Source organism: Atheta coriaria, unplaced genomic scaffold (assembly GCF_025399875.1).
Source record: "Atheta coriaria isolate IRGN ID8LTWV9N9 unplaced genomic scaffold, Caltech_Dcor_3.1 hic_scaffold_3_pilon, whole genome shotgun sequence".
Taxonomy (NCBI): domain Eukaryota; kingdom Metazoa; phylum Arthropoda; class Insecta; order Coleoptera; family Staphylinidae; genus Dalotia; species Dalotia coriaria.
The window spans coordinates 8,717,560-8,740,107 of record NW_027045445.1 but is presented as its reverse complement, the minus strand read 5'-3'; the positions used below and the strand labels follow the sequence as shown (position 1 = coordinate 8,740,107).

Below are 22,548 nucleotides of genomic sequence, written 5' to 3'. Positions count from 1 at the left end.
ACATTTTAACATGCTCGTATCTGAATTTGTACTAAATACATTATTATCAGTTAAATTATAATGAGAATTAGTTTAGTATTTTTTGGTGTGATAAGATTTTTATCTATTTGGGTTTGCTTTCATTTGAAAAAGGTGACACCAAACACCAAACTACTTTAATTTGGTTTATAATGGACGTTTCTAATTTGTAACATGAGTCGTGTTACCAAAGTGCAGATAACAAAGTTGCACGTGCACTAATTTCAACAAACGTCATTGCATAATATAGAGTATTAGTTTCTTTGTTATTTGATAAGATCTTTGGTCAAATGCCTTTGTTGTGTTCTGCACAAAATGTGAACATTTGAATTTTGTACATTTTTAAACGTCGCGTTGATAAAAATGCATATAACGTACTCCTGACTAGTGATTTTGTGCTCAAGACCTATTATGTGCTGAATTCGACAATAAAATTCTCAATTTTAATTTAAAAACATGACAAATGCACATTACACACATTAGCGCCATCTCGATTCGAATAATATGACTATAACTATGATTGAATCTCCATATCAACTTTCATCCCTTATTTTACACCCTGTAACTTATATTTTAGCAACGAAAAGTAGCCTATTTTCTTTTCCTAGGTCAAAACTATCAAAATACCAAAATGTATCAAAATTGATTGAATGGTTATTGCGTGGAAGCGTCACAAACAAACAAACTAACCCATACACTCGCGTTTAAAATATCTATTAGAATTAAAGAGGATTAATTACTTGTCACATAATTTTATATGATTTTGTGACCTCTAAAATTAATGTAGATACTTTCAATGAAAAAATACCAAAGCAGCAACTTGATAATTAATTAATTTTCTAAAAAAACTTTTACCCGACATGTCACATTAAAATGCACGTGCTAAAGCTGCACGTGCACTTATTTAAATAAACCTACGCTCTTTTGAAAGTAGATTAGATCCACTATCGATGAAAAAATTGATAATCATTATACATATTAAGACTTTTACCTTACAACGTCTTAAATTATCTCCTCCTTTACAATTTTACATTTGGCGCGTAATCACTTGAGTATCTATAAATAGCTGTAAGGTAGGTAAGAGAACTAACTGTTACATTACACTGTTATGTGCACTTATAGCTAGCTGCTTAGAAAACCTAAACACAAACCTGTTTGCGGAATGCGTCTGATAGCTCAACCAACATCAGCATCTCACCCAGATTCCTACAGCTCGCGGCACGACCGACGCAACGCGCCGCGAAAGATTAACCGAGGCTTGGCCTAGATGACTATTATGTTATTAATAATACTATACCATAATATTATACCATCAGTGACGCCATTACCATCCGTTACCATCGCGTATTAAATTATTTACACCGCGTTGACTTTCATTTCGTCTTTGCATCAATGACATTCAATCAAAAACCAATATATCAATATCATTCACTCACCGCATACGAATGAGACTTAATAATAAACAAAGACAATGGTAATTTAGCCATTAGTGTGGTCATCGTTCATTACACACATGATTTACTTTTTGTGGTGAGCTGTTTGACAACTTGAAGTGTAACATTAGTGTCGTGAAATGTTACAAGGTGAAACAATCGAAATAGAAAACGACAAAACAATAAAAACGCTCGTTTAATGACAACATCCGCCATTTTGACGATTCGATTTGCTTTTGTTTTTGCTCAATTAATTCACCTTAGGAGTAAAATGTGATTAATTTTTACTTTCTTGTTTCTTGGACCCAGAATTCGTTATTTTATTTTAAAGAAATAAGAAATGATAATAATGCACTTTAGCGCCATCTAGGGTTCAATTATTTAACTATAACTATGATTAAATGTCAATATCAACTTTCATCTCTTATTTAACACCCTTAAAGTCATAATTTTTAATATTTCAATAATTATTCTCTTATTCTGGACCAAGAGGAATCAAACAAATCATAGATCATCAAAATCTGTCCAGCCGTTCTTGAGTTATAAACGTTGTAACTAACTCAACTTTGTTAGGTGACTTTGGTAGGTTAGGTTATGCTCTCGCGACAAACACGCGACTGTTTTTACTAAACTAACCTCCCGGTGACATTTCAACGAGTAAATTTGTTGATAAACCCCCATTATTGCTTTACTTAACCTAAAATTTTCATTCTGCGCTCTTTTTTGCGAAATACCCGCAATCAACACTTCACTACATAAAACTAAAAGTAAAATTACAGAAATAGTATTAAATAGAATCAGAAGAATGTGAATTTCTGCATTTCTGAACGTCTGCACCTTCTTTTGTTGCTTGTGAAGCGAGAAACAATTGCCTGCACTCACGATGCCAATTAATTAAATACAATGCAACGCGCAACGCAAAAAAAAACAGAAAACAATGCGTGCATATTATACACGTATTTATTATAATAATAATAATAATAACAATAAATAATTAACAAATGTGAATAATATTCTTAATTATTATAATCGTAAATATAATCATAAGTGAGAGTAACTTTTAATTTCAACACGCGAAATCACTTTTTTCTTGTATTAGACACACTGTATATAAATATTAATAATACCTGTAATCGTTTCACGTTTATTATAATAATGGGCTCTACGTGTTTGAAAGAGAAGTAATTCAATTTATGTTACAAAGCAGTTATAAATGAAATGCATGTGTAGCACGTGCGTGGGCCAAGATGGCGGCTCGTGGGTTGGAGTTACGATTTCATTTTCGAACTTCTTACGTTTATAATTTATATATCGCTTAATGTTTATGCAAATTTCTGTTCGGATTTTTTCCAACGCACGATCTTTTTTTTACCTTAAACACGTTCATGTTCGGGCGAATGTTCAAGGTTAGAGTAATTTAATTCATCCAAAAAACACATTTAATGTTTTAACGCTTTAAAGTATTACTTAACTTCTGCTAATTGAATAGAAACTAAGTAATTTGATTATATAATTACTTAATACTTAGTGTGTGTTGCGTGAATATAAAAGTTGTTGAATATTTTTTTTGATTTTTGACGTTTTTGTGCGAATATGACAGATTTGACAGCTGTCATTATGTGCGGTTAGTTCAGTCAGGTACTTCGTTGAACAACTAGACTAGTTGTCTAGTGTTTTTAGTGGTTTTAGTGCTTTTTGTTTTGTTTTTGACGTTCTTGTGAGAATTTGACAGATTTGACAGCTGTCAATATGTGCGGTTAGATCGGTATGGTACTGCGTTGAGGAACTAGGGTAGTTGCCTAGTGTTTTTAGTGCTTTTAGGATTTTTTGTTTTGTTTTTGACGTTTTGTGAGAATATGACAGATTTGACAGTTGTTATTCTCTCAGGTTAGTTGAGTGATGCTGCTGTGTTGAGGAAGTAGGCTAGTTGTCTAGTAATGTTGTGTAGCGCTGCATTTTCTGCATTCAAGCACGATGTCAACAGTTTCGTAGCGTATTCGCGGCATTTTCCAACCGGCAACCAGTTAGGGCATGCCACGCGCCGTAACACAGGCTGAAACCGGTTTCGTCGACTTGCAAATTGATTGCAAATTTTGCGTATATCAACTTCTGGAAACAAACCCAGGTATTAAACAATCGCACACCATGACTCAGTTGTTTTATCACCAGCCAAAGTAATAAATACCAAAAAGTCATTAATAACCTAACAACCTAACCTCAAATGATAGCAACAGCTGTTAATTTCCTCTTTAATTTTTTAATCGAACCTGCACGACTGCTTCCAAAGCATATACTTTTGTAATTTGAGTTAATTGACGGACTTATAGGCATTTATCCCATCTACCCATCTGCTGACACGAATTTTCGAGCTGCTCTTGAAAGCACTCCGCTCATTACTCGCGCATGATCAGTACTCATTCATTATTCGGCAAATTAAATGCCGCTGCCGAGTGTGCTCATGGCCCCGTGACTCTCTCATGACTCTTCTGAATTCGCTGCTCCGAACACCCAACAGTTGGTCAACTTCCAATGTTCCAACTTCCAACCTCGTGAGTCGTGCTGGCGCTGGTTTGGTTTGGCATTCGCGCGTTCTCGTTCGGCTTCTGCGCAGAGTACACGAAGTCAACCTGTGCACCGCCGTGCAGTACTTTCACTTTGTTCGCGGCGTTCGACAGTCGCGGTTACGTTATTGTTGTTACGCGAGCCCGCCACTCTGCCGACAGCCTTCACTTCAATAACAAGTTTTAGTTAGAGTACAAAGATTCGTGTTGGTTAAAATGGTTAAAACAGCATATATTCAACGATAACCAGTGAAAAATCTGTGAAAATCTATGTTAAATTAGAGTAGATGGCGCTGTGTACCCAAAACTTTAAGGTTATGTTCTCTATGAGTGAATTTCACGTGAATTTTGTGTAATGTGACAATCCATGGAATATAATCGGCGTGCGCTATGTCGGTGGACAGACACAAAAGGTCCAAATCTTCATCGGTGGTACGTGCGGCGACGGTGCGTGCCGTCCCCTTAGGTGATAGTCGACCTACGCCGCCGCCACGTTCCGCGCCGAGTACGATTCGGCGGCCGCGCCGCTCAAATGTCGGCGATCGCGTGTGCATTACGTCCACATCGGTGGTGCTCCTAAACACACCCGACCATTACGGTCACACGCGTAATTACAGTGATAGCAACGATGTGACCAACAATAACGTCGGTGATAATAAACGTGTTGTTACACACGAGGATGATAGGTGTTATTATGTGCGTGAATGTGAATTTTACGCTCGATGCACACCTGAGGTGGGCGCGAACGGTGCAAAGTTGGGTAGAACATGTTCGAGTCAACAAAATGGCGGACGTGGTGGAACACACACGACGAAGTGTACGAATAGGTGTTTTCCGCGTTCGGGGTTAGAGGAACAGCAAGTTTGTTCGTTTATAGGTAATTTACATATTTAATTATTTAATTGAAGGTTTGGCACGCATGCGCATGGGAATTAAATTAAGTTTGTGCTCATTTTATATCAGGTCAAATGGAAGTGAAAAACAGAAATGTTTATATTTATAACTCAGGTTATAAAAATGGCAGAATGTTTGTCAGGGTATCGCTTGAAAGATAATTTAGAAACAAATACATGTGCAAGTGCATACCCGCAGCCATTTTGTATTAATGATGGCGGAAGTGAAAATGTGCACTTAAAGGTTAAAAAAGTTATAACCTCGAAACTAATAGAGATAAATGAACTATTCTTCCTTCTAAAAGTAAATATTAACATGTTAGGTACAAATCACTTAATTGTTTAAATAATTAATTAATTAATATTAAAGTGAAATAATGGAAATGTCATAGTAAATGTTTCAATTTCGACGAAATTTACGCATATTATTCTGCAGAAACGTCTCAAATTTCATGCAGTTCATAAAATAACATACTATTCGATTAGAATTGGCTTGAATTACTTACAATTAGTACGATTAGCAATTATTGCCTGCCTGCGCATTGCGCGTAATTTCATTTCTAATTGCTTTTGCTGCGAAAGTTTGTTATGCGCGTATATACTCGTACATTTACCTATGCAAAATTGAATAAACCAGAATCGACGTGCGGAGAAAAATGGCGATCAATTGCGCATTGAATTCGCGCACGAACGGCGGCCGCTTGCGCTGGAAAATTATTTATTGATGAAAGAGAGCACATTGTGATGCTAATGCGTCGATGTGAATGCCGGAACGAAATGAAAAATTAGTTGAAAGTAAATTACACAGCTGTCAATATCCATATCATAAATAATTTAACCTCAAAAGTGTGCTATGTAAATGACATTGTAATATTTTGAGGTTATGAGTGTTTATTTCTGTTTTATTTGTTGAAATATTATCAAAACATAATTTTTGGGTTTTTTATTTTTGTTTTGTTTAATTTACATGATTTGATTTAGTTTTAAACATTTTTTGACGTGTGCACTCCGCGTAGGCGTCTCGCTTTCTTTTTTTTTGTCTATGTTTTCATCACATTCATTCAACATTCAACACCGGAGCTTACTCACTTTTCGTGTACGTTTTGTGCTCAATTTTTGTATTCGAGATTTCATTTTTAACATATTTCTATATAAAAAACCAGCGAAATCATCTTGAAACATTTTTTATTCTCTCATGTTTTTTGTGTTATGTAAGTTGCATAAGCGTGTTAGTCACAATTCCAAAATCTGTACGAATTTTATTCCCACTAATTTTAAATCTAAATTATAATGATTTAGGTTGTTTGTTTTCTATTTGATGATTTCGCATATTCCCATGTTTAAGTCTTACATGACGTCATTTGATGGCGATTTACATTCAACTTTTTTTTGTTTCATTGTCCATTTGAAGGCGACACGGATTCGGATCACACGTACGAGACGCTCTACGGCAGTGATGGTCTACCGGTCGGCACGCAAAATGGCGGCCATGCTCACCAACAGCCGCAAACCTATCAGTTGCCGGCATTGCATCATCATCCGTCGCACGAAATCGAAGGTCATCTCGATGATGACGACGACTTCGACTCGTTCGAGAGCGATAGCGAAAGCGACAATTCTTTCGCCAAGGTAAATTAATTTATTTCCGTTGTAAGTGTTTTTTGCTACAATTTAACACCATTTTGTTTTTTTTTTGTAGACTGACAGCGGTGTTGACATGGGCAATACCCAATTACCAGAACCCCCAGCTAATCAAACGTATGCATTCACTAGATTTGCCGCCTCCGCTGGTAAAAACGTCATGAAACGCCTGCGACGCAATTGGTCCATGCGTAAAAACGACATCTCCAAGAGCCTGAGTCGTATCACCAAAAGAAAATCACGCACTGATCTTGACAGCATAGAAGCAGAAGCCCCGCCTCCACCAATCACAGATAAAAACACAATTGGTAGACGTGGATTTTTAAATAAATTCAAACGAAGCATGTCAATGACAGGTGATGTGGGTGACCATTTTGCAGACAGGCCAAAATCAACGTTCTACATTACCGACCCTATTAATTTAGACTCCACACTCGTAGATGAGCAGGAAAATGAACAACCACCCGTAGAACGCCCCGAACGCAAATCAAAACCGAATCTAGTCAGGCCTCAAATGCCACCGCCTCCAGCACCCACCTCCCCCACTCCTTCTACAACCTCAACCCCAACACCGCCTTCGTTAAAATCACGCTCACAAAGCTGGTATGCTGAATGTGGTGTGTTTAAGCCTGATGCGCAAGCGCCTGCATTACCACGTCGACCGAATAGTTTCTGGTATGCTGAGGTAGGTTTATATCAAAGTGGATCTCCACTCAGCACTGGTACCACTTCATCGGAAAACAGCGCTGGAAGTACCACCAGCGCTAGTGTCGCCACCTACGAAACAAAAGATTACTACAACGCGTCAGTTAAGAGTTATGACAGCGCTGATACACGAAAAGATGACAGTTTTAATAGTTTCCAAGGTGACATTCAACTTAGGTTACAAGATGAGCCTTTATATCAATTCTACGATGCTGCCGTGCTTGAATCCGTGTGTAATTCTGGATTGTCTGATATGTATGATGATTATGAAGAAATCGCCAAGGATAAACGCACGTCGTTCTCCAGTCGTCCGTCGGCGATGGAAATTGTCTCGCCGAGGAATAATGTTTCGGTTGCACGTACCCTCTGGTGTGAGATACCTGAAGTTGTGCAGAGCACTGTATTATCGACACTGTCAACGCATCAGAAGAAGTTACAGGAAGCCAAGTTTGAAATGCTTACTTCTGAAGCGTCTTATTTGAATAGTTTGCATGTTCTTACGGAACATTTTGTTAAGCGCTTGAGAGATAGCGAATTGCTCAATGATGATGATAAGGAGATACTGTACGGGAAGATTATGCCGGTGAAAGAGTGCTCGGAGAAGTTGTTGAGTGACCTTGAGCGTTGCTGGCAGGAAAATATTCTTTTACATGGCGTGTGTGATATTGTATTGACACATGCTGAAGAAAACTTTGGGGTTTATGTTGCGTATTGTGAGAATCAGATTGTTTTGGATCAAACTTTAAAGAGACTTAAGTAAGTATTGTATAATTTTCTTGGAAAATGTTTTATTTTTATTTTTATTATTATCATTAGGGAACGTCCGAATTTTGTCGAATTCCTACGACAATTGGAAGCCAACTCAGTGTGTCAACTTTTAACACTATATTCGTTTTTGATGTTACCAATGCAACGCATCACGCGATGGCCGCTTCTTATCGACGCCATATTGAAACGACTGTCACCACAAGACGAGGAATACCAAAGCTGTCAATATGCGTTAGCTACATTAAATAAGGTAGGTTAATTTAAACGTGAAATGAAGTTAAAATTATATATTTTGATGTTATTTGTTTGGTTATAGATCGTGACACGTTGCAATGAGGGCGCTAGGAACATGGAGCGCATTACTGAAATGCGCAAGTTAGCTGCCCAGATGGAGTTTGCGCGTGGTGTGCCTCCATTTGAGTTGGTCAACGGTAAGCGCTGGTTGGTGAGGTCTGGTCCACTCACGCAGATGCTCAATCGCGGCGATGATGTCAAACTTACATTTGGCAAGCGATTCACCAAAATTCCTATTCACTTGTTTTTGTTTAATGATATTATCATCGTTGCAAAAAACAAAGGGTTAGTATTTTTTAAAACGATTTATATAAATAACTGATATCAAATGTCATTCTTTACAATTTTAGTGATTCTGTATTCGTTGTTCAACATTATTGCTCACGTCCATATTTGGAGTTAAACAGCGAGAGCTTGGCCACACTGCCAACGAAGGACACACAAGGCCGCCATCTTATATTCCTCACTATTTTGGAGAATCACGAGGAGAAGACTGTCGAGATGTTGCTCAGTTGTGCATCGGAAAGTGATAGAGAGCGATGGATGGAGGCTCTATCTCCGCCAAAGTCCGAAAACCCCGAGGAGACGCTGTATGAATGCTGGGATTGTCCACAAGTGACAGCGGTGCACAACTACACTGCCAATCAGCCGGATGAGTTGCCTATCACTAGGGGCGATGTCATAAATGTCACTAGAAAAATGGCCGACGGTAAGTGTCAATTATTACTTCGTAAAACCAATAAAAATAAGTTGTATAATTATATTTAGGTTGGTATCACGGTGAGAGGATACGCGACGGTGAAACCGGATGGTTTCCTGCTAATTACACCGTGGAGGTCGCCAATCCGCATGTGCGCGCGCGCAATTTAAAACAAAGATATCGACTGCTCGCGTACAGCGAAAACTATCTGAAGTCAAAGTGAAGAGGTAAGTCTCAGCATGAACTGCCTTACCCTAAAAAAATACCATATATACATTCCAATTCTAGTTAAATCTTTTTAAAAGTAATTGTTAAGCAATAAAATGAGCAAAAATAGTAGATAAGTGATTGAACATGTATATAATGTTATTGCATATGTTATTTTATTGTATATTGCGCAATTATGATATTTATCTTTTTATTCTGTGAATGTTTTATTACCAATTTATGTTTTCCCGCATGGTATTAACTTTATTCTTGTGTTAGATGTATGTGCGGTTGCATATCTAACATAATTTTTAGAGAAACTATCAAATAACTAGAATAAAATTTATTTTCTGTTTGTTTTTTGTGGGTGAAGACGATTCGATCACACAAAAAATTGATATAAATATTTATAAACAATCAATAATGATAAAACTCGTTCGTAGATTCGAGTGTCAGTATAAAATTAAACATTTCTTGCACGTTGATCACAATTTTTCATAAGTAAATCGCTATCAAAAGATTAATCTCATTCGAGCCGATGGGTAATTGACTCTTGTTCACCTACAGATACTTGCGAGAGGTGAGGAAGTCAATTGGAAGTGTTTTAGATTCGCGCACGGCTGTAACCGGAGCTCTTCGTGTCGAATAGTTTGCGCACGAAGTAGACCTGCACGAATGATGCGATGACGATGACGCTGATCTGCGCGAACGACCACCACAGCACGTAGCTGTCCTTGGTGACCAGCTGGTGATAGTCGCGTGACTCGCGCGATCGATAATGATGCTGTGTTTGCTGCATGTCGTTGATATTCCGCTCGACTACCATTAATGTTCCCTAAAATATTTTATCATGTATTTATTTATGATAAGCATTTGGATCAATATTATTTGTTATGAAGAACTTACGGTAAAGTTTTGAATATTCATGTTGATCTCTTCAATCTCCTTGGTGTACTGCTCCCATTTGTCATAGCGCACTACAGTGATGTAGAGATTTACTAGTTTGTCAGCAAAACGCGAGAATTGATTGTCGATACAGACCGAATAATATCCGCCAACGGATTTGGGATCTTGATATTCGCCGTTGGCTTTCCATTGATATGGGTGAACGATTTTGCCGGATGGATGTCGGACAGCAAAACCAGCCATTCCATCACCTCCTCTTAATACCTGCGATAAGAAATATTGCGTTACATGAAAGTAATTTAAAACTTAAAAAGGTTGTTTCTCAAATGTGTATGTTGGGTTGCCTATGGCAACTTTATGTTATTATTCCTTTTTGTTAAGTTGAAGCAATTCAATTATCTTTTTATTGTTTTATTTGTTTTACACCATTTTTATCTGTTTTTATCATGTTAATGAGATATACTGTAATATTACACGTTGTCTCAAAGTTTTTATCGTTTAAAACTTGTGTAAAACAGGTTGCCTATACCAAAGTCATGTTTTCCATTTGTTTCTAACTTTTTCCTAACTAAACTGTCTAATCACAACCGGTTTTGGTGATTTCTAAGTTACCAATAAGGGGTAAATGTGTGTTTAGTTTAAAACTTACTTGAAAACTGACGAAGAACGTCGCTCCTGTGTTCACATATTGAAAGTAGCAGTCCTCCTTGCCTGGATCGACGTGCACTTTGTAGTCCATGGCGACGGCTGGAAGATCCTCGTACCATGGAATCGTCGACTGCGAGTAGACGCAGGCGGCGAGCAAGACGCACGCCGCCGACGCTATCAGTAAGCGCCGCATCTCCATTGAACGTGGCACTGCGACTCACATGCGTCCGCAAACTGTAAATCAAGCGAAGCACGTCGCACCAGTTGCGCTCTAGCTGGCGAAGTACGTGAGCGGTGGTAGACAGACAGAAAAGAAGAACCCAAAGAATGCGTGGAAGTGAGTGAAGGAGGCTCTCCGCGAGACGGTGAAAGTCGATGATGTGGTTGCCTAATGCGCTGCCTCAGCGAATGTATTTCTTGCAGACGCAAGCTTATTTATATATAAGCAACCAACAAAAATGGCTATCACTGATTAACAAATGTATATGAGGCGTTTAGGTTGATATTTAAAACCTTAAAGTGTTTAAGAACAGGTGAGGCAGGTTTCTAGGTGATAGTATGGAGTTTATATAACGCATTTATCTTATACAAAATATAATTTATTTCAGAAAACAAACAAAAGCTTAGAAGTTTTTTCTCTTAGTTTAAATGCAAATTATTAAAATTGGCCGGCAGATAGCACTGACACTGCATGCAGTATGGCGGAAATATACAGTATGGTTAAAGCACTGATTTGAAACTATCGAAACATCGCTGGTCGCTTAAATCTTTAAATTTGGTGCAAGCCCGGTTGTATAAAGTCTGGTGTGAAAATTTACAGTTGGTACCGCGTTTTGAAACCGCAAGGTCGCCGTAGCCAAAGATACACTCACACAAACTCACTAGTCTAGTAGTGGTATTTCTGTGGTGCGGTTGAGCCGTGCGCGTTCGCTTCGTCAGTCGGCGCAATTTCCCCATTAATGTCAGCTTCGCGTCGTGCTGTGAAGAGGAACGACGACCGGCCGACCCCGCGACCCACCGAAAATGGCAGATTCGCAAGCTGGTAAGCGCATCGACAATCCACACTCTTTTCTCGTTTAGTATTTTCCCGGGTCGCACGTTTTTCGCTGCATCCGCCGCTTGTTTCTCTGACCTTCGATTGGCACCCCTGATAGCAAAACATCCACGGCACTCGAAGTTTATTTATTTACATTTCGCATCTTCGATAGGCTGACGGAAACTTTATTCTAAATTCTAAATTGTTTTGTGTATTACAGACGCAGTCCCCAAGTCACCGATCATCATGAAAGTCGACGCTCCGTCCGATGAAGTTGAAAATAACGGTGCGTGATTACAATATTATAAAAAAAACAACGCTTCAATTTATTGGTTATAATTTTAGATAATGAAGCAATTGGCCATACAATCTGTTTCCCGTCGCCACGGCCTATTGCCAGCAGATTTGGCAATCCGTTCGCACCGAAACCATCCTCGCCGGCGCCATCGACCGCCAGTGCGAGCAGTTCAGTCCTGCGGCCGTCACAACTCTCACAGCATGTTCACACTACCAGTAAACCGTTCTCGCTCACACCCGGCAAACTCAACCCGTTTATGAAAGCCTCCACCACAGACGATCACGACTCCGATGAGAAAAAAGTCGAGAGCACAAACGGTGAAACGCCGAAATTCATGCCGTTGCTAACCTCGTCAAAATCACCGCCTGTGGTTGGTTCAGCATCAGTTTCATCCGCAACAGCAGACAGTCAAAAGGATAAACCTCCTGTCGCCACCACAAACTTCGTTTTCGGCCAAAATCTTCAAGAGCGCGTTATTAGCGATCCGCTGGGCACATCATCTCAAAACACGACTAGTACTTCGAATGTATCGTCGACATCAGATGATTGTAAACCTTCGTCATCGACGGGAATTTGCACATCCAGCGCGGCTACAAATGGCACTTCTTCCAGGGAAGAAATGTTGTTTAGTACAGCTATTAAAGATGCGCCTGTAAGCACCAGCGATCCGGGCAGCGCGAGTAAATCACTCACAGAATCAGCGAGAGAATATGAGGAACAGCGAAATAATAAGAGGAAATACGAAGAAGTTGAGACAAAGACAGGCGAGGAGGATGAAACGAACGTGATGCAGATTTCATGCAAACTCTTCGCGTTTGATAAGGGAGTTGGTAATTGGCAGGAGCGGGGGCGAGGTATTTTACGACTCAACGATCTGATCGTGGCGGATAAGGACAATGATGAGTTCTACACACAATCAAGGCTGGTGTTTCGTACTTCAGGTGTGCACAAAGTTATTTTGAATACCAAAGTAAGTATTTGTTATTAATAATAACAATTATTTAAATTTTAATTAATTAATGTTTAAGATTTGGGCGGAAATGACAGTGGAACAAGCTTCAGCAAAAAGTGTCCGCTTCACCGCCATTGATACAGCCGGTGATATCAAAGTGTTCCTCGTGATGGCCTCGCCGGAAGAGACTAAACACCTCCACCGACTCCTACAGGAGCGGCGTACTGCCGAGCAGAAACGCCAGCACCTCAAGAAGCAGACGACGGACGAGACGTCGCCGCGCAAAAATGATTCTACCTCTTCGCTCAACATGGACACGTCGCATGAGGCCGAAGCGCCCGCTGACGACGACGATATCACCAACGGCCGACAGGCGACCGTCATTCGCACGGCGCCGGAAAGTAGCGATAACTAAAAAAAAAAACGAGCATCAATCAGTCGGCGTCACTTTTAAAACTGTGTTTTGTTTTCTAATATTAGCTTGTCATGATACTTGAACATTTTGTACTTGCGTTTATGTCGACAGTGAAGAATGCAACGGGATATGAGAGAAATAATTTATTTGTTAAGCGAAACTCAACGAGTGAAGTAAATTAAATACACTAGCGGCATGCTGAATCAATTTAGTTTGTTTGCGAACCAGAAGCAGCAGCCATGATTTTAAGACTTAACCGTTTAAGCTAGTGGACTTTACTAACTCATTAAAGAATTCCGATGAAAATGGTGTTATATATTACTCAAAAGTAGTTTATTTTCTATAATAGTGCAAAAACTGCAATTTTGACGTTGCTAATTGCAAAAATCGGAAAAAAGCATGGTATTTTGTTTGATTGGTTATGATTTGTACACAAACAACATCTGGGAGATAAAACTAAACTAAACAGTTTATATAATTCGTATATCATGTGTAAAATGAAAGATACTTTTCTCAGGTTTGCAACACTGAATATATAACAGTTGTGACAAGATAAGCACTTAAAAAAGTAGCAAAAGTTAATATTGTCATATATAATTATCACCATTCTTTTATTTTTATATTCATCTTAGAAAACAAATTTAACATAACAAAATCACCAAAAAAAATCGATAGGTAATAACATCTCTTTATCATTTCGGATTTAACAATTATTTAAAACATCTCTCCACACTCTCAATATTTTTCATCTTTCTTCACTGCTTTCACAGTATGCCCACCCAGTATACTATGTAAATTTGTTTGAAACAATTGTAATCTTCACAGTTATCAATTTATATCATTTAGTTAGTTGTTAGTTTAGGTTAGTTAGTAATTTTTCGCGCTCTCATTGTAAAAAATCTTAGAAATCTAAATGCATTGTACCCTCTCCGACTTGGCACCACGCTCAATCGTGAATATCGAACGCACGGTTGAGCGTGTCCAGATCGCGCGCGTCCACCGCCGGACGCAAGTCGGTGCGGTTCATGAGTGATATGCACATGCGCAGTGTCGACCAGATGCTTTCGGACATTTGCGATTGACCGGGCGAATTGGTGAGGTCCTTGCCGCGCGACTGCACGTTCAATGCCATCAGGAAGTGCTCAGCGGCTTCTCTGAAAGTAATAATAATTAAAATTTGTATTGTATAAAAGTATGTATAGACAGTGGAGGTTCAGAAAACATACTTGTAGGCACTTAAATTGATGCAAGTGATGCCAACGTTGTATCTCGCCCGAATAAAACCGGGTTCGATGTTTAATGCACGATGATACGCGTCGACGGCTTCTTCGGAACGTGACGCGTTTGCTAATGTTGCTCCGAGTCGATTCCAAAGTCGAGCATCCTAAAATAATTAAACATTACAATGTAAAATGATTACAAATTAGAAGAAAAGCTTACTTCAGGTTGGACGTTGAGCGCGGCACGAAAACAGTCGACAGCTTTATCATATTCATTGGAAATGTTGAAAAGCACGCCCAATCCGCACTGCACTTCATAGTCAACATTCTGTGGTCGCTTTTGAGCCGCACGAATGTAGATACCCTCAACTTCTTTGAGTTGATCACTAAATATTTGAAAAAAAAAACAATTAATAATTGTAAATATTTCAAAAATAATGTTAAAGTTTTGATTTGTTATAGAGCAAACGTTAGAAAGCTACAGCTACATCCAGAGAAGTGTTGGTAGTAGTGTTAATAGATTAAAGAAAATAAAAGAATAGTGAGTGTGTCCAGAGGAAACAAAGAAGAGCAAGGGATCCAGACACCAGCTGCGGCAGACTTACGGCCCGATAAGGCTTGAAACTTGCCCAGATAATTCGAATCCCGGCGGGACGAGGCTCGCGTATTCGGGATTCTGACGCATCCAATTCACCAACGCCGTGCACGCCTGTCGAGGGTAGTTCTCATTGGTGTAGCTCACCGCGAGGGCCATCAGCGCTTTCAAATTGTCCGGCTGGAGTTCGATGCATCGTTTTAAGGCACAAATTGCGTTTGGATCCTTTTAAAAATTCAAACTCTTGTTATAATTTAAGTTATTTGTTTTAAATTAATATATACCTGTTCATTTTCAGCTTGAGAAACACCCAAGAGTTGCCAAGCTTCCGCGTTTTCCGGCTCTTTTTTCACGGCCGCTTCGAAACACAGAACAGCACTGGGAAGATCTCCTTTCGCAAGCATTTCCTTGCCTCGAGCAAGCGGGTCCAGAACATCAAACATTGGATTATCTTCGGAGAAATTGTACTCTTTGTACGTATCGTAATAATCGTTGAAATCGGATAGCCATGGATGGTCGGTGTGATCCTCTTGTTCGGACATCTTTTTCCATTCGTTTTGCAAGCGATCCCAGAATTTTGAATTAAAAAGGTTATCATCTACAAACGAAACACTCGGTATATTCTAATCATCATGTAACACCATCTGGTGTTAAATTTAGAAACATTTCTAAACTATTTATATTTAATTTCTTTATTATTCATTACCTGTAGTTGAAGATGGTCCGGCCGTATGTTCCTCAGCCCATGCCTGTGCCAAACCACTACTATCTTCAGTCGCGAGTCCTTGAACATACTCATCCGCCCAGGTGCCCGTCGTGTCTCCCGCTTCAATGGCACCGCCGCCGTCACCTACAGACTTCATAAATTTCATGAACTACGCGCCGCCGGAGCGCCCCAACCACCAGCAAAAAAAGAAACAAAACAAAAAAAACCATGGGTCAAACTAATCAATACAAAACTAGTTATTACACAAATAAGAAAATGCAATAATGCAGGAAGACATGCGAACCTTGGAATATTGAAACTGCGGGTCGTCCATGCTGTCCAGCAGCTCTTTAGTTGTCTGCTGGACTTGGGCGACTTCCTGTCCGTGCGCCAGTTCTTCAGCCCACATATTATGCTCAGCGTTGAGTTGATGCGGTGTTTGGTCGTGAGCGGAGATCTCTGCCCAGATCGCATCGTGGTCCTGTTGCTGCACGTTGAAGTGCATCCCGTCCTGGATGTATTGAAGGGCCCACATGTCATCATTGAGGTGTTCTTTCACACTCGCGGAAGGCACTGGCGGTAAGTTGGCACGTTGCGATTCCATATCGTGAATCTCACGCATTAGATCTTAAAAATAACAAATTTTGTTGTAAAATTGATTTAGAGTGAAGATTAGGTGTTTACCATTCATGTGAAATGTCTGTGGAACAGCCCTGGTTTCCTGGAGGAACTGTTCCACAAGTTGATCTGAGCTGCCTGGAAAAGCCTGCCCATGCTGCTCCTGATGTGCATGATCCCGGGTTAAATGGCTAGTGAGTTGTACGAGCGGATTGGGAGCGCCGCAGTTGGCATCGGTGAGTGGTCTGAATGCCATTGTTTTGAACTGGGGCCCGCAGTCCTTTTTGCCTCCCTTCGTTTGGCACCTAACCTCTAAACAATCGATGTATTTTCCTATCTCTAATCAGTCTTGGGATTATTGGCACGTCGTGTGGGTGAGCGGGGTGGTGTGGGTCCGTGCGGGCATCGTGGAAGTGGCGGATTTTCGTCGCGGACACCCAGAATTCGGACGCAATTTTGGAAGCTTTCCACCTTGGAACTTTCAGTTTCAGTCCTTGACTTTTGACCACCAGCCAAAGCAAGCACCAACTGTTTGGGTGGGGATGATTACGAGCAGAAAAAAATGTAAACATAACTAAAGCTTTTATTCAATACTTATAAATATTTACATTTTTATTAATTTTTAAATTATTTAATGCGCAAAGAGTAACAAAATAACAGTTAATAATAAGATTACATTCATCTATAGACTTATTTTTTGTGTTTAGTTAAGTTATAACACTCAGTTTATAAATTGAATGGTGTGACACGTTTTAGTTCGTAAATAATCCGTGACGGGGCGTTGCAAACACGTTTTCTTTGAAAGTCAAACTCAAAATTTAGGTGTTCTGCTTTGCATATTTAAATATTAATGTCAAGTTAACACACGCATTCGTGTTGAGACAGTATTTATTGTTATTTCTTACAGAATATATACAGGCGTTAAGGATATTTTACTCTTTTCTAATTGAATATTATAGTTCGGCGCACATATGATGCGACATGAAGGTAGCCACCATGTTAGTGTCAAATAGCGTCAAATAATAAATTCTTTTTTAATTAATGTTATATACATTTAAACTTGCAGAAAAGTGTAACGAAACGTGTGAAGAGCGACAACTGCCAGTTTATAAGGTTTGCCCAACTTATAATTAATCTTATATTAGTGAAATAACGTTTTTTTTTAATTTTTAGAGAATCAGATGTAAATTTTAAATTTGAACGAAAATCGCCGCTTCAGAAGAATGTGTTTACTACAAAAACTGTAACACCACTAGAAACGAGATGTACTGGTGTAAGTTATCACTTCAAGTCATTATATTAATTTGTTTTTAACTTTTTATGGTAACTTTTGCTAGAAAGAAAAAGAAGATTATACATCGCGTATGAGCAACGCATGTGGTGATTCTATTCCAAAACGACAAGTTTCGAATCAGAACTGTAAAAGTGTTATCTGTTTGTTTGAGAATCTGCATCGTTTCGAGCGTGAGAGAAGTTCCGCGAAATCTTCACCACCTCCACTACAACCCCAACTAGACTTAGATGATTTTCTAGTCCCACGATTTAGAAAAGAGCAATTAAAAAAAGAAAAAGCGCGGCAAAAGTTTTTGAAACAAGAAATTGAAAAGCAGGAAAAACTTCTCGCCGAGCAACAAAATAAACCAGAAATATTGCAGGATACAGAATTAGAGAAACAAATTCAAACAGAAAGTACAGAAGAGCAACAAACAAAGCTAGTTCAAACTGAAAAGACTTCTATACACCAACGCAGGTAATATTATTGTTGTGACACATTACCATGACAATTGCTTAGCGTTATTTTTGACTTAGCTTTACGACCGACTTTCATTTTCCCTTCAAATCAACGTCAAGCGGAAATTTAAAAGTCAATGCAAATCAGGTAAATGCAGCGCTGAAGCGCTTCACCAAGTTGTTCTTTGTTTTGTTGGTGTTGATTTTCGTGTAAAGCGTTTTCTTGTGTGCGAGTTCTTCAGGTCGTTTATGAATCGAATCGGGTAAGCGTGTTGGTCGCCGATCCCGAGCACACGGAGGTAAAAATTTCGGATAGAAGAAACTGCAACATACAGGAACACGACAGCAACATGCAGAGGGAGGATTTTACCAAAAATTCGGCTATTAACGCCATCATGAAACAGGTAGCACGCCGCATAATTATCATCAAAAGAAATTGAATGAAATTATTGTGTAAATTGTTTTATTAGGGATTGGGATCAAGTTTAGACTCAGTGCTTATGGGCAAAATTGGCGACGCGCCCATACGCAAAGAGAAAGAAGCCTCCGAGTACGAAAACAAAGCGACGCACGAAATCCTTGAACCTGAACTAAATTTAAGCCGTCTGGGCTATAGCGCGACTGAAAGTATCGACTGGGTCAATGTTGTTCTGCCAGAGAAAAAGAACTTATATCTTGAATTATATGCACGCATCACCAACTTCACGTAAGGTCCATTTGTATAGAGTACTAGATTTTGCAATGCTATCTCGCGTTGAATTTTATAACTATTACTATGATTGCATCTCAAAATCAATTTTCATCTTTTATTTTACATATTTTAAGTTAGATTTTTGCGGAAAAAAGTAGTCTACTTGCTTTTCCTTAGTCTATAACATCTCAATATCAAAATTTATCAAAATTCATTCAATGGTTTAAAAGCGAAAGCGTCACAAACATATATATTTGCAAATTCGAAGAGATTTCTTATTATTTCATTCGATTTTAAGTATCAGTTATATTTTAACTTAATTTAAATTTTAGAAATGCTGATTGTAAAGTGTACATCGATAACGAAGAGTTCAATTGTCACCTGCTAGTCCTTCAGTGCTACAGCGAAGTCTTCCACACCTATGTAGCCGTTAAAAAGGTGGAGCTACCTTCAGATAAGTGCAGCCCTGCATCATTCGCCTTCATCTACGAATGGATGATCACCGGTGATCCCTCCTATCGTGACTTAAATCGCGAAAACGTCTTGGACATCTTCAACGCGGCCAAATATTTAAAAATCAAAGATTTAATCGAGCAGTGCTGGGCATTCATAGACAATCCACTAGTATTCGCGGAAGACACGGCTTTCTTATTATACATTGACGCAAAAGAAAAGAATTTGCCAGAGGTGCGTGATTTAATGCTGCCGCGCATTGAAAAGTTCTATCTTATGCTGGTGTCTTCGGAAGATTGGCTGAGATTGGACATGGAAGATGTGATGGCTTTTCTATCATCGAATTATATATGTGTTAATTGGTATGTTATAGTAGGATAATAATTTTGGTCGGTTGATTTAATTGATGTTTATTTTTTAAGTGAAATGGAAGTTTTTATGTCTGCTGTACGATGGCTTAAACAAGACTGGGAGAATCGTGACAAATTCAAGCATCAGGTACTCAGCTGTGTGCGTTTTGGCAATGTTGCGCCATGGCAACTTGTTGATATCAAACGCAACCCCGACAATCCGGAGTTTCGGGATTTGGCTAAGGATCCAGAAATATGTAAAATGATTGATGACGGTTTAGCGTAAGAAAATTTAAAATATTAAATACCTACTTATTTCTAATACCTACTTTTCATAAATATTTAGTTTTGTAATAATTAAATACTGGTACGGACAACAAAACGAAGACTACCAACACTGGAACTCTATCCTGGCTTTAAAGGAGCCACCCACGCGAAATTGGAGCGGCACCGAGAAGACCTACTTCACGTATCGCGAGTTTCTCATTTATTTGGACGTCTATCGGCGAAATTTAATGATCATCAAGTCGAATAAAGTGGATGAGAAAGTGAGAGAAGTATCACCGCGACCATCGCGCGACCGCATGGAGAAGATGATGGAGCGGGCGGCTGCGGCGAAGGTGCCCACCATGGACGAGTTTATGCGCGGGGGCGGGGCAAAACCTCCCGCCCGCGCGAAGGTAAACGATATGCCCTTTTAAGACAATCTTACAACCTAAACTGCATTATTTTTGGATATTAATAAATTCGTAACGCCTCCGTAAAACAATATTAAACCATTTTTAAAACATTTAGTAACTGTAGGAGGAAGTGTGGTAAGTTTACATTGATAAGAGGCGTGGTTAATAATACTAATTCGCATATTTTTTAGGTTAAGATGAATGTTGGGGTTGTTTTGCACTGTAAGTGATCTAAGTTTGTATAGAAATTTTAAGGTATAGTTTTGTTTGAGTTTTTGGCACGCTTACACTGCAAAACTCTACCTTAATATTTCAAACATCAATTTATATTACTTGAACATATTTTAATTCTTTTTTTTTGTTAACAGTTTCAATTACGATACGCCCCGTGTAACTCCGCCCGAATGACACCACGTGATGGTTTTTCTCCAAGGATACCACGCCTTTATCGCCTCACACCCCACGAAGCGGTCTGTACTATAGAAAAAGCTTATCTACGATATAAAATGCGTAAAAAAATTCCTGGACTCGCTAATCGACTTGAAAAATCCTTGAAAAAACGCGATAGCATTATGCGAATATTCCAAAACTCTAGAAATCGCCGTGTTGCTAAAAAAGCATCAAAAACTAAATCGCCAAGGTTTAAAAATGATCCGTATGTGTTAAGAGTCACGCCTCGTGTTACGCCTGATTTTGATCAAGTCCCAAGTCACACCCCCAGTATATCTGGTGATTTTTATCGGCGTGAACGTGATTTTTTACCGGAAGGATCCCTGTACCATTTGGAACATGAGAGCGTCATTGTTTTCGGAGGGATTAATGTGCATTCCAAGTATGGGATAGGCCGGAATACCGGAAAAGATATTTATAGGTATCTTCCAGTACAGAATATTTGGGAGTTTGTTGGTGAATTACCCGCGCCTAGGACACATCATAGTGTGGCGTATCTTAACGGACGGATTTATATTGTTGGTGGGTCTGATCCACGCGAGGATGACCCTAAAGGCAAGTTTCTAGTGGTTAACACAGTGTGGAGTTTTGATCCGGTGAAGAGGGCATGGTTTAGTGAAGGTGGATTGAACATGAGAAGGAAGAACTTTGGTTTGGTTGTGTTTGGTCAGTATATGTACGCGATTGGTGGACAGGATAAAAATTCAAGGTTCGGTTTTTAAGTTACTAGGCTATCAGTTGGTGTGATTACATTTTTATTGTTTTAGAGTGACTAATACAATAGAACGCTACAATCCATCAACAGGGTGCTGGCAATATGTGGCTTCAATGCGTCATCCGCGGATGGGCTGCGCATGCGCGAAATTTGATAATAAAATATGGGTTGGAGGTGGGATGTGCGGATCTGCCCATCAGCCGCTTACAGATTTCGTTGAGTGTTATGATATTAACACAAATCAGTAAATATTATGATTTTTTCTTGTTTTTATTATTAACCTAGTAAAATTATTTTAAAGATGGACAGATATGCCCCGCCTTCGATTACCGAGATGTTTCGCTAGTTTCTCGGCAATCAACAATAATCTATACGTCATCGCCGGCGCAGGGCGTAATAGCAGCATGTTAACCAACACTGTGAGTTTGAGTAGCGTTGACATATGGAACACGCAAACGAACACGTGGGAGGAGCATGCGCAGATGGAGGTAGCGCGTCATGGACACACAACCGCCTACTTAGGCACACAAATGCTGATTATTGGGGGCGTGACCACTGTGTACATGCGCTCGTTGAGTAGTATAGAATGTTTTTGTACATCTAGAGGTGTGTACCTGTGATATTATTTATGTTTTGTTTATTAAATTTGTGTTTATAAATATTAGGTACATGGATACGTGGTATGTCTTCCTTGCCGAACTGTTTGACAGGCCATGCGACGTGCACCTTACCACCGGCGATGATGTTGTGAAAAGTAACTTCAGATGGGCAAAAATCAGATGGATACACTTTTGTGGGGGTATAATTTAATTAATATTTTAGAATATATTTTAATATTAAAAATGATGAGCATATTTTTATTTT

General features: G+C 39.2%; 5 protein-coding genes across 9 annotated transcripts in view; 3 read left to right on the top strand and 2 right to left on the bottom strand.

The window, feature by feature from the left end:
- Positions 1–9,434, top strand: part of Exn (Ephexin) — a 31,513-nt gene extending 22,079 nt beyond the window's left edge. Inside the window, exons 4-9 of the mRNA XM_065299615.1 lie at positions 6,317–6,534; positions 6,605–8,007; positions 8,068–8,269; positions 8,336–8,598; positions 8,664–9,022; positions 9,082–9,434. Coding sequence (XP_065155687.1) covers positions 6,317–6,534; positions 6,605–8,007; positions 8,068–8,269; positions 8,336–8,598; positions 8,664–9,022; positions 9,082–9,236 — 2,600 coding nt within the window. The 3' untranslated portion in view covers positions 9,237–9,434. The remainder of the gene's footprint in view (positions 1–6,316; positions 6,535–6,604; positions 8,008–8,067; positions 8,270–8,335; positions 8,599–8,663; positions 9,023–9,081) is intronic.
- A 114-nt stretch (positions 9,435–9,548) lies between these two features.
- On the bottom strand, positions 9,549–11,262 carry loj (p24 family member logjam). Its single transcript, XM_065299626.1, has 3 exons — positions 10,776–11,262; positions 10,127–10,390; positions 9,549–10,055 (listed from the first exon to the last, which is right to left on the bottom strand). The coding sequence occupies exons 1-3, from the start codon at positions 10,971–10,973 to the stop codon at positions 9,825–9,827; spliced, it is 693 nt and encodes a 230-aa protein (XP_065155698.1). The 5' UTR covers positions 10,974–11,262; the 3' UTR covers positions 9,549–9,824.
- Positions 11,263–11,610: 348 nt separating this feature from the next.
- On the top strand, positions 11,611–13,959 carry RanBP3 (ran-binding protein 3). The gene is made up of 4 exons (XM_065299625.1): positions 11,611–11,816; positions 12,031–12,096; positions 12,156–13,078; positions 13,137–13,959. The coding sequence occupies exons 1-4, from the start codon at positions 11,798–11,800 to the stop codon at positions 13,473–13,475; spliced, it is 1,347 nt and encodes a 448-aa protein (XP_065155697.1). The 5' UTR covers positions 11,611–11,797; the 3' UTR covers positions 13,476–13,959.
- A 110-nt stretch (positions 13,960–14,069) lies between these two features.
- On the bottom strand, positions 14,070–16,870 carry Pex5 (peroxin 5). Of its 3 annotated transcripts, none has more exons than XM_065299622.1 (8): positions 16,681–16,870; positions 16,301–16,623; positions 15,997–16,165; positions 15,575–15,888; positions 15,301–15,515; positions 14,916–15,081; positions 14,702–14,859; positions 14,070–14,629 (listed from the first exon to the last, which is right to left on the bottom strand). In XM_065299622.1, the coding sequence occupies exons 1-8, from the start codon at positions 16,868–16,870 to the stop codon at positions 14,422–14,424; spliced, it is 1,743 nt and encodes a 580-aa protein (XP_065155694.1). In that variant the 3' UTR covers positions 14,070–14,421. The 3 variants fall into 3 exon arrangements, with proteins under 3 accessions (XP_065155694.1, XP_065155696.1, XP_065155695.1); XM_065299624.1 differs by having other exon boundaries at positions 15,325–15,515; XM_065299623.1 differs by having other exon boundaries at positions 15,997–16,147.
- A 183-nt stretch (positions 16,871–17,053) lies between these two features.
- Positions 17,054–22,483, top strand: LOC135789670 (uncharacterized). 3 transcript variants are annotated; one of them, XM_065299619.1, is made up of 14 exons: positions 17,054–17,178; positions 17,681–17,727; positions 17,788–17,887; positions 17,952–18,364; positions 18,424–18,493; positions 18,588–18,749; positions 18,816–19,051; positions 19,369–19,851; positions 19,912–20,121; positions 20,186–20,519; positions 20,888–21,678; positions 21,737–21,928; positions 21,986–22,290; positions 22,350–22,483. In XM_065299619.1, the coding sequence occupies exons 4-14, from the start codon at positions 17,979–17,981 to the stop codon at positions 22,433–22,435; spliced, it is 3,255 nt and encodes a 1,084-aa protein (XP_065155691.1). In that variant the 5' UTR covers positions 17,054–17,178; positions 17,681–17,727; positions 17,788–17,887; positions 17,952–17,978; the 3' UTR covers positions 22,436–22,483. The 3 variants fall into 3 exon arrangements, with proteins under 3 accessions (XP_065155691.1, XP_065155690.1, XP_065155689.1); XM_065299618.1 differs by lacking the exon at positions 17,054–17,178 and adding an exon at positions 17,387–17,601; XM_065299617.1 differs by lacking the exon at positions 17,054–17,178 and adding an exon at positions 17,387–17,612.
- The last annotated feature ends 65 nt before the right edge of the window (positions 22,484–22,548 follow it).

Excerpts from the sequence above, each read along its gene's own strand:
- RanBP3 (XM_065299625.1), top strand. Across the intron at positions 12,097-12,155 it reads CGATGAAGTTGAAAATAACG|ATAATGAAGCAATTGGCCAT; the intron begins GTGCGTGATTAC and ends TTATAATTTTAG. Across the intron at positions 13,079-13,136 it reads AAGTTATTTTGAATACCAAA|ATTTGGGCGGAAATGACAGT; the intron begins GTAAGTATTTGT and ends TTAATGTTTAAG.
- LOC135789670 (XM_065299617.1), top strand. The coding sequence starts at position 17,586 with ATGATGCGACATGAAGGTAGCCACCAT. Across the intron at positions 18,750-18,815 it reads TTAACGCCATCATGAAACAG|GGATTGGGATCAAGTTTAGA; the intron begins GTAGCACGCCGC and ends TTGTTTTATTAG. Across the intron at positions 20,122-20,185 it reads ATGATTGATGACGGTTTAGC|TTTTGTAATAATTAAATACT; the intron begins GTAAGAAAATTT and ends ATAAATATTTAG.
- Pex5 (XM_065299622.1), bottom strand. The coding sequence starts at position 16,870 with ATGGCATTCAGACCACTCACCGATGCCAACTGCGGCGCTCCCAATCCG. Across the intron at positions 16,166-16,300 it reads CGCAGTTTCAATATTCCAAG|TTCATGAAATTTATGAAGTC; the intron begins GTTCGCATGTCT and ends GGCGGCGCGTAG. Across the intron at positions 15,889-15,996 it reads CGGACCATCTTCAACTACAG|ATGATAACCTTTTTAATTCA; the intron begins GTAATGAATAAT and ends TTTCGTTTGTAG.
- loj (XM_065299626.1), bottom strand. The coding sequence starts at position 10,973 with ATGGAGATGCGGCGCTTACTGATAGCGTCGGCGGCGTGCGTCTTGCTC. Across the intron at positions 10,391-10,775 it reads CGTTCTTCGTCAGTTTTCAA|GTATTAAGAGGAGGTGATGG; the intron begins GTAAGTTTTAAA and ends TTCTTATCGCAG. Across the intron at positions 10,056-10,126 it reads TGAATATTCAAAACTTTACC|GGAACATTAATGGTAGTCGA; the intron begins GTAAGTTCTTCA and ends AAAATATTTTAG.